General features: G+C 30.6%; 1 protein-coding gene across 1 annotated transcript; it reads left to right on the plus strand.

The window, feature by feature from the left end:
* The first annotated feature begins 1,054 nt into the window (after positions 1 to 1,054).
* LOC112691619 (Golgi apparatus protein 1) lies at positions 1,055 to 8,256 on the plus strand. Its single transcript, XM_025565934.1, has 17 exons — positions 1,055 to 1,657; positions 2,251 to 2,568; positions 2,639 to 2,884; positions 2,954 to 3,134; positions 3,188 to 3,408; positions 3,476 to 3,597; positions 3,668 to 3,929; positions 4,011 to 4,180; positions 4,249 to 4,372; positions 4,470 to 4,691; positions 5,881 to 6,081; positions 6,146 to 6,331; positions 6,672 to 6,872; positions 6,935 to 7,054; positions 7,159 to 7,408; positions 7,496 to 7,605; positions 7,796 to 8,256. The coding sequence occupies exons 1-17, from the start codon at positions 1,481 to 1,483 to the stop codon at positions 7,955 to 7,957; spliced, it is 3,273 nt and encodes a 1,090-aa protein (XP_025421719.1). The 5' UTR covers positions 1,055 to 1,480; the 3' UTR covers positions 7,958 to 8,256.
* Positions 8,257 to 10,794: the final 2,538 nt, after the last annotated feature.

Here is a 10,794-nt window from a genome sequence, read left to right on the forward strand (position 1 = left end):
CAATTTCTTGGTTTTGTTTCTTACAACGATAATTTCCGTCGGTCGGAGATGTACCGCCGCGACCGATGACAACACGCGGAACGTCTCCTTCCGGGCAGTGAAATATTATTGTTACTCTCTTACCAAACGTTTGATTGTCCGCGTTCTCGTCGTTTTTGTCACGCGTACGCGGCGTGCGGTCCACCCATAATCCACTATTATAGTCAGGGGCGGCTAGTTAGGGGAGACTTTGAGACTGCGTCTCTCTTTAAAAAAAAAAAAAAACCAGTTACTTGTTAATAATTACTATTTAAAAATGTATGGATATATTTTTATTTTTATTGAAAATATGTTTTAGCGTTTTCTATATTTATTTTTATAAATTTAAGGCCGCATAATATAAAATCTTTAGTTATTTCAATGGAAACACCACTATTTTAGTAAGTTCGACGGCGGTCGTCATTTCAGTGAAACTGACGTCCGACAGGTTCAATCGTAACATATGTAATGGTTCGGCTTGTTGGACAGAGAGGGCCGGGGAGAATAAATCGGCGCATATTAGACGCTATTGAAAGTGGGTACACGACAATAATTCCCGTGCCACCGTGCCAGTCACCGTAAGCCGTCCCTGCGAATTCGCCGATAAAATATAAAAAAATGCAGAGTTGAATTAGTTATTCATTAATAGATGTACGACTGAATTAAGTTGAAAATATTATAACTGAACATTAAAGTATGTGTTCATTTACCGATAAAAGAGGTTTTCTTGTTCGTTGATGCACGGAGTTTATGTTAAATAATTTAAGTCTGCCCAGAATATTTACGACGAGCCGCTACTGCATATGATAAACGTTTGACGTCTAATTCGCGTGTCCGGCGACGGCGATAACCTCCGGACGGATCGGGGCGGCGGCGCGATTAAAGAAAACCAGGGGTTCTCCGCGTTCGTATCAATCGCCGCACGGACGCGTCAACGAGACAATATATATATATATATGTTGTCGCGCGAAACGTTTCCCGTCGTCCGTTGACATTATCGAAACGAAACGAACTCCGTCGAACGGCAACGGGATTTCCATTGCGGTCGGAAACTAACGACCCGGCTCGGCCAACCGGCACCGCACACTTATCGACAAACGCCATTCCATCCGTCCGTCTGAAGAGAAAAATAAAAAAAAAATAGGGTTCCGCCGCGTACGTCCGTTTTCCGTATCGTTCCGTGATAAGGAGTGCGTCGTCGCGGTGCTGCTGTTCCGGCGCGGCGGCGAACGGTTGCGCGCAAAACGCGTTCGATCGCGATTCGATTGTGGCGGTGCTGCGTGCACCGGCGACCCGTGACACTGATAAGAACGCGTCGTCCGGACGCGCAATTAGTGATCGTCCGAATGAGCTGGTGCCCTGCCGATCGCCATTCCCGCACCGTGTTCCCCGCGGTCCGGAAGACGTAGTGCTGCCGCGGACATGTTGTCGCAGTCCGGTCACCGTTGAACGCGTCAAAACGATGGTCCCGTTGCTGCTACCGCTGCTGCTGGTGCTGCTGCGCGCCGGCCGCTCGGCCGCGTTCGGCTCGCTGCTAGCCGAACCGTCGTGCGTCAACGATCTGAAGCTGAAATGTTCCAACGGCGGCACGGCTGCCGTGTCGGAACTCGACGTGCTGGAGTGTATACAGCTCTACGAGGTAATCGAGTCTTCGCGTTCGCTCCGCGCTTGACCAAGTGTACGATTGACTCTTGCCCTCAAAACGTCACTTTTCGGTTGAATGGTTGAGGTCAACGCACACATTGCCATCTGTTCGCTGTACCTCTCCCTCAAACCAAATGTGTGCGCGACCGAGTGCAGAATAATCTCAAATTATTTAAATGTTTTGTTCTGTGCATTGATCGTGGTTTCTCTTGGTGTCCCTTTCAATGTATTATTGTACATTTTCTGGATTCTGAGTTAAAATGAAAATACATTGTTTTACTTAAATCTGTTGAACAGTTAATTAAGTTAATACCTACATTCATCGCTCCTCTTAAATATGCCATTGTATGTTTACATACAAGCAATTTCCCGCGCAGCTTAGATAAATTTATTCAATATTTAATGAATACTTAAAAAAAAAAGTTTAAAAACATATGCAGTATTTATTTAAAAAATAAGTATTTAAAATATTTACTGTTCTACTGTCCTTAGTGTAATAACCAGTACAAATTAAATTGAAAGTTTAAAAACTGTTTTCGTACCTAATTGTAATCATACCTCAATTTATTACCATACAATATTTTTTAGGATTCAGAGTTTTCGGTCAGTTGCCAAAGAACCATATGGACTCATTTAAAAAAATTTATGGCAAAAGAAAATCTACGCGCTGTATTAAAGCCAAAATGTAGATCTGAAATTGAAAAATCAAATTGTGAACGAGATAAGAATTGGTTTGGTTGTTTGGTTGATAAAAAACAAAGCATTGTCAAAAATTCCGACTGCCTTCATTTGATATTAAGAGTAGAAAATATACTATTCTCTGATTTTAGACTCATTTCAAATTTTTCAATTGTTTGCCAAGATGACATAAAGAAATTTCATTGTTTTGATAATTCAGTCACAGATGTAAGTATTAGAAGTAATTAAATAACTATTTCTATCACCTAAGTAACTATCCGTGTTAATTATTTTGCAGGCATTGTATCGAGGACACATATTAGGATGTTTGCAATCTAAGATTGACAAACTTTCTCCAAAACAATGTTTGCCGTTGGTTTATAAGTTGTCTGAGTGGCAAGCAGAAAATATCAAATTTGACTATTCACTACACATGGCTTGTTTAAAAGATAAAGAGAAATTGTGTGCAGATGTCGCAACTGGAAATGGTCTTGTTTACAATTGTCTTTCCAAACATATTGGTAGTGGACAAATGTCGCAACCGGTAATTTTTTTTTAATGAAATAATATTTATTACAATATAATTTTTTCTATATTCTGTTCATTGTTATAGTGCCAAAATCAATTATGGAGGAGAGAAAAATTAATTACTGGTAATATTAGAGTCAGTAAAGGACTAACTAGGGCATGCAGAGAAGATATTCGTAAATACCATTGTCGGAAATTAGTATCCGATGATAAGGATGTTCGCTTAGCGCAGCTTTTGTTATGTTTGGAAAATGCTTTACATAATGGTAAAGTTGTTTACTTTAATTATTGAACTATTTTACTGAAACTAATTTTTCAGGAAGTGAAGTATCTTCAGACTGTCAATTTGAACTAATGGAACATCGAAAGTTATTATTACAAAATCATCATTTATCACCAGAAGTTGTTTCTATGTGTTCAAATGATATCGAAAAATATTGCCAAAATAATAAAATCGGTAGTCGCACAATTCATTGTTTAATGGACCATTCTAAGCCATCACGTCAAAAAAATCGAATTGAAAAATCTTGCCAGAAAGCGGTTTGTTATTTACTTTTAAGAAAATTGTTCTTTTTAATTTTTAATAATTAAATATTAATCACTTTAGTTACAAAAACTCATGCGAATCACAAATATTGGTGAAGATTGGAGAGTAGATCCTGTAGTACAAGAAATGTGCCAATCTGAAGTTGATAAGTATTGTTCTGATAGATCGCCTGGTTATAACAGGTAACTACCAATATTGATAAATGAATAATATTACTTATATTGTGTACTAAAAGAATTTTCATTAATCTAGGGTAATGTCTTGTTTATTGGAAAAATTAATTGTGGGATTAGTTCAAGACGATTGTAAGAATGCATTAATGCCAGTTCAGTATTTTATCAATCGTGATTTCACATTGGATCCTGCATTATATCAAGCTTGTTATTCAGATGCATCTAGGATATGTAAAGCTTCCAATGATTGGCTCAAAGAATCAAAGGAAAATTTGATTTTACCATGTCTTGCTCAATACTACAGGCCTTTTACATCATCAACTACTGGAGCTAAATACAAGGTTATTATCAACAAGATTAAATAAATGTAAAAGCATCTAAACTAAAATGGTTTTATTAAAATATTTTTGTTATTATGATAGCTAAAACCAAAATGTAAAGATCAAGTTCGAAAAGTGATGATACAACGAGCTATTAGTGTTGATCTCAATCCAGAGATTGCTGAGGCCTGCATTAAAGACCTGCCAAATTTTTGTCATGAAAAAACTGGTGTAGGTGAAGAAATGCTGTGCCTACAAGATAATTTTAACAAGTAATCATTTTATTATTCATAAATTACTTATTTTAGTAATGGTTTAATCAAAATATAAATTATTTTAGTAAAAAAATGACCAAAGAATGCAGAGAATCAATTAGTCGATGGACAGAAGTACAAGCTGAAGATATTCAGTTGAATCCTGTAGTTAGATTACATTGTAAACCTTTCATACAAAAATTTTGTTCGGTAAATTCATTAAATTTATTTTTAATAAAGACAATAACAACAAAGTTATTTTTAATTATTTTACTTTTAATTTATCATACTTAATTTTATGCTTTAGGTTGAACTTATATCTAAAGATGATATAGGGAAAAATGATGTAATGGACTGTCTAATAAAAAATAAAAATGATCCAGAAATGAAGACTGAGTTAAAGTGCCGTGCTGCTGTTGAACATTTTCAATTGATATCTATGAATGATTATCGTTTTACTTTATCATTTAAAGAAGCATGTCGCTCAACTGTTATTAGATATTGTCCTAAATCTCGAACTAAACCAGAGGTATGTACAATTTAATTATAAAAGGTAAAAATCAAATTAAAATTTATTATATCTGTAAAGAGCGTATGTTAACTCCCCTAAAAATATTTTGCTTCTCAATTACATATATGTACATAAATCCCCTGAAAACATGTTGTTACTAAATTTCATGTATATAAGCTTCTCTAAACTTAAAATTTAAACTGCCCTATTACAAACTTCTATTTAACCTCATTTTATGTTTAACAAAATATTTTTGCTAACCTTGGTCTTCATTGTAAATCATGAGTAAATTCCTCTGTACAACGAATATGTTTCTATATAATGAATAAACTATTCAAAAATAATCCGGATTTTTGTAGAACATACTAATACATTATGCTACTATAAAATATGAAATATTGTTTTAAAACCCTACAATTTGAAAAGGTGGACCATACCATAAGCATTCATAATAAATATACGCAAAGGTACGCAAAAATATGGCATAAATTATTAAAACTAGTAATAGAAAATTATAAACAACAAATAATTATCAAGTTCCAGTATGTGAAATCAATTTCACATTATTACTCATTCAAACATTAATATCACAAAATAAACAAGAACTATTGATGATTAAAATAAAAAATTATATCATGATATAGCTACAAGTATCCAAATTAAAAATACTAATACAAGAAAAAACAATTATTGGAGAACAATGGAACTGCCTCTACGTGGTGTGCTCTGGGAAACGTCAAATGGTTCTAATATAAAAATATGAATACCTAATATAATATAATATAATTAGCATAAATTCAACAGCAATATGTTTCAGGGGTATTTACAATGTTTATATACGTATAATGCAGTAAGAAAATGGTTTTAGGGAAATTTACTATTGTACTTTTTAGGGGAGTTTACAATTGAAGCGCTCGGCTAAAGAACAGGACAAGCGCAAGTTTCGGCAATATTGTGTTTATCGGTGGAATATCGGGGTACGGGTACAATTTATTGTAATGTTCACTATGGCATTGAAATTACAATAAAATTAATTAAAAGGCAATATTAAGTTTAGTTTTAAGTCGTGAAAATTGTCCGTAATATTGTAAACGTCTCCATTGTAAAATGCGCTCAGTGGCACTTGTCCCGTTGTTCAGCCAAGCGCTTCAATTACCCATCTCTAAATATCTATGAAATATATGAGTACTCCATTTTTTTATTTTAGGTTGTTGCTTGTTTAAGTGAAGTAGTACGAAACGATACTATTACAGATTCTAAACATAAAGTAACAAAACCATGTAGACAACAACTTAGAGCTCAATTATTACAACAGCGTGAATATTTAGAATTAGATCCGGTTTTAAAAAAAGCATGTCAAAATGATATTATCAAACATTGTTCTGGCATGGAATCTGGTTCAGCACAGGTAATGGATATTATCTTTAAAATAAAAACCAAACAATAAAATAATATATATTTTGATATCTTAGATTCTCGTATGTCTTGAAATGAATAAAAGCTTACTCTCGGACCAATGTCACCATGTAATATTTCTGATTCAGCGACAAGATTTAACAGACAGCTCTTCTGATTATGTATTGTTGACAAAATGTCATAAAATGTTACAACTTTATTGTAAAGAAGAAAATTCTTCAAGAGCTTTAAGCTGTTTAAAGGTATTTAGATAAAGATTTCTTACAGTTCATAGTGGTATTTTTTATATAATACTTTAATATGTAGGTATGTTTTAAACTTTTGAAACCTACCTACATATTCAAAAGTATGATCTTATCTTTCCGTGTACTAAATAATTGATAAAATGTTTTACTTTATCAAACTAATAACAAATAATGTATGTACAAGTATGAGGAATTGATAAAAAAATTTGAAACATATTGTTTGTATTAGTCGAAAACATAGAGTATTAAAAATAAAATAAAATATTGAGCATCCCTACAATAATTATTAACGATTTTTACTGTTTGTATATTATATTCAAGTGTAATCTGTTAACAGAAATTCAAACATGATTCGTCCTTTGAAAAACCATGCCAGTCACTTGTTATTCAACGAATGATTGAACAAAGTGATGACTATAGATTGGATCCAGCTCTCCATCACAACTGTCAAACAGATATACAATTATATTGTAGTCAAATATTAGCTAAATTACGTCCAGAGTCTGAGTATAATGGAAAAGTATTGCACTGTTTAAAGGTCAGCATATTTATATTTTTATTAATTATATTGTAATTAAATTATGAAAGTAAATTTTTTAGGAAAAATTTCGGCAAAGAAAACTAAAACCCGAATGTGAGAAACAAGTATCAATTACACTCCGTGAAGCTGCATTAAATTACAAATTGAATCCATTGTTGCGTAGTCTCTGCACATCTGAGGTATTTTGAAAGTATTTATGATGCAATATTCCATCATAAGTTGAACTTTACTATTGATGTTGTAAAGTAAAAATGTATTTTAATTAATTTGTTCATGTCAATAGATTAAAGAATTATGTCGTAAAGAAGAAAATAATGAAAGCAATGGTGGTATAGAAAATTCTGGACAAGTGGAAGAGTGCTTGAAACAAGCCTTAAGTCATGGTTCAATAGAGAACCGAGCTTGTCGTTTAGAAGTGGCCGGTTTGATTGAAGAATCTAAGGCTGATATAAATGTAGATCCATTATTACAACGAGCATGTCTGCTAGACATTACAAAGTACTGTGATGAAGTTCCTGAAGGCGCTGGTAGACGTGAGTTTCTTTATATTAGGTTATACACAAATTATGTAATTTACTAAATCATCTGTAAACCATTATTTTTTTTTTATTTCAAATCAGATTTACAATGTCTACAAGCTGTGGTTGAATCAAAAACTAAGACACTTCATCCCAAGTGCCACGAAATGCTTATGCAGAGGATGGAAATGTTTAAGAATGCAAAAGCCTTGGTTAGGAAAATATTTTTTATTCTTAAAGTTAATATTAAATTATAATTTAATTCGAATCAAGTTACAATAATTCAAAACTAAAAAGAACTATAAAATAGTTGAATAATCTAGAATTAAGAATAATTAAAGTTTGAGTTATTGCAACTAGATTGTCATTCTAGTTAAACTATTAATATATTGAATGTTATAGATTTACCCTGAGAGCATACAGCAGTTGTATGGACAAGTTACTAAATCACCATCGAAAAAATACCTTTTAGTGGTGTTGATCACGATCATGGGACTAATATTCTTTGTCGGTTTGTTTTGTGGTCGTGTTAGTAGAAGAAGTGCAATTTCTAAAAAAAAGTAGATGATATGTTATCATTGGTATCAACTTAAACTGATAGTTAGTTTAATTTTATTTAAAAGAAATGATTTTGTGAATTTTTTCTTTTTATATCTGTATTCATAGAATTGTTATTTTATGTACTTGTTACAACCGGTTCGTAAAATTACCAGTTTTTGTCTGAGATGATTATTTTTATTCATTTCATGTAAGAGACAGTACTTGCACAATTTATAAAATGAAAAATGAAAAATGCTGCCTATTTCATGAACTGTGTCTTAGACAATTCGCAATTATCAATATAATATCTTACATTGAATGTATACATTGTAATTCACAAACTAATTTAGTCTACCTCCGTAACTAATTCAATAAGATATCAATACAAAAATATTAATAACTATATATTATAGCATTCTAATATTGAAGAAATAAATTAAGATGCCACTTTTATGACTTATATTATTGGTTGTTAATTGGTTGTGTACAAGATGAGATAAAACCATAATCATTTATAGCAATATTTATTAGTTTACATAAAATTACCTTAAACTTATTATCTAAATATTTATTAGGTTTAATAGGTGTTATTATGGATTTACCTTGGCTCTTAGCAGTCCTAGACTTTAGGGGGGGACAGAGTACCTTAACTAATATTCAGAAATTTTAGCATCCCCCTACTATTATTACGTTATAATTATAACACTTAACAAGTCTTAACAAGTCACTTAACAATGCTATTTTTTTAAATTAGACAGATTCTCCCTTCTTTGATTTTGCCAAATCAAGCACTGGCTCTTATGAAAAACAAAAATTATGTTAAGAACCAAAGTAAATATGGTGAAATAAAGAAATTTAAGACTAGGGATAGATGAATGTAATAAAAGTTATACTAATTAATTTTTAATGCTTTATGGACACTTGGCTCTGCTAGTATGTTAAATTGACAACCTATTTGCTCAAACCAATCGTTTAAAATCCATTCATGTATTAGTTATGTTAACATAGCACTGTACATAATAAAACAATGTAGTTATTAATTTTTATTTGATTTGAATTTCTTATAAAAAAAAAAAGTTAATGCAAGTATTGAACTTAAAATAGCTCTGTAAAAAATATTGCACATACAAGTATTGCAACTAACAATTGTAATTCAAATTAGTATAATTTTTAATTTGTTTACTTTCTGTATTTTTATCATATTTTTTTTAAAATTAATTGATAATATTTTATACATTTTTTTATTATAAATAATTTATTATTTTGTTGATTATTAGATAATACTGCAACAATTACTACTTTAAACTTGAAATACTTAATTTTAGCCATAGATTTGTTGACTTACTATGAATCATGTGTAGATACCTAATATGTAATTTACGTTACAAGTTATTAGAGTTTATTATTTTATAACAATTGAAATCATTAAAAATAATTTTCTGAGTACTAGAATTTGCCCATTTCATGAAATTAACGCTTTTTTAAATACAACATTGATGAAATGGATAAGAAATTGGTTATTTAACGAACCGAGTGTAACATATCCCTAATGTTAGGTACATTAATGTTAACTATTATAATAGTAATGATTTTAATATTTTGATACAACGAAAAAAGATCATTAATTCAGTGTAAATTGTAAATTTGATAAATTTGTAATAGTGTAATGTACTATATTACTCTTTATTGATAAAACGTGCTATATAAATCCAACAAATGAAGTTATGATAAATTTACATATTATGCTTTTAAATAGATCTATATTATAAATTATAACTTTTTCCAAATATATATCCACATATATACTATATGCGGGTATATAATTCACAAACCTGAGTAATGAAACTTAAATAAGAAGACTATTTTATATTTTATTTCCATACAATATACTTACTTTTGGTCCATTTTTTCATGTTTTTTCAGGTCATTAATTACACACCCATTGTGTCCGTAAACTAATTATTAAACTCCGTCCAACTGTTGGAAATGTCGTGTTTGGTATTTACCAATTTTGCGATCAAAAGTTCATCTTCATCGATATTGTAATTTTTTAATTTCATAATTTACGACCAAGAATCCTATCTATTTTCAAGAAAAGGTGATACATCATCACTAAAATCGATTCTTTAGGCTTTTCAATATATTATTTTTAGTATATATAATAAATATGCGACATACAGCTTTAGTTAATAGATTTTTGTGATATTTTAGTTAGACATTTAAGAATAAAAAGCATCTGAATACTTAGTATAAAACCGTGAAAAATTTTTATCCTTTTTAAATCATCAATAATTTGCATTTGATTTTCTATGAAGAATTTGCTTTATATGACAATTTTATTTATATAATTCTATATATTTGATATTAATTCGAAGAAATTAAGTTAATGGCAATTTTTGTTTTGCGCTTTAAGTACAAATGTTCCGGTGCGCGAATTGTTCTACAATTAAACAAAAAAAGTATTCTTAAATTCTAAATAGTTTTTTAATTTCTCTGATTATCAAACATGCAAATAATTTATAATTATTTATTAATACTTGCATAATATGTCTATAATAGTCTTCGGCTGGGGTTTCGATCTGCTGCTCGTCTTGTATTTATTTTTATATTTCAATCAAATGTGAACGGTTCTAAGTCATCTCTTTGATATAAAATGCAGAGTGCTTAATTTAAGACTTATGCTTAAGCTATATTTGTGTTTAAATTATATGTAAAATATTCCATTAAAAATATATATATATATATTAATTATTTATTATTTCAAATTAAAACTATTCAATATGTTGTAATAATCCTAAATAAATAATTTGTGTTTTTGAAATTGAGTAATGTATGTTATTATAAAAAAAAATTGAATTAGT

The sequence above is a fragment of the Sipha flava genome, unplaced genomic scaffold, assembly GCF_003268045.1.
Source record: "Sipha flava isolate LNK unplaced genomic scaffold, YSA_version1 65_pilon_pilon, whole genome shotgun sequence".
Lineage (NCBI taxonomy): Eukaryota > Metazoa > Arthropoda > Insecta > Hemiptera > Aphididae > Sipha > Sipha flava.

Bases quoted from the DNA above. Each gene is read 5' to 3' on its own strand.
- LOC112691619 (XM_025565934.1), top strand. From the start codon at position 1,481: ATGGTCCCGTTGCTGCTACCGCTGCTGCTGGTGCTGCTGCGCGCCGGC. The intron at 2,569-2,638 runs GTAAGTATTAGA...ATTATTTTGCAG, and splicing joins TTGATAATTCAGTCACAGAT to GCATTGTATCGAGGACACAT. The intron at 3,409-3,475 runs GTTTGTTATTTA...TAATCACTTTAG, and splicing joins AAAAATCTTGCCAGAAAGCG to TTACAAAAACTCATGCGAAT.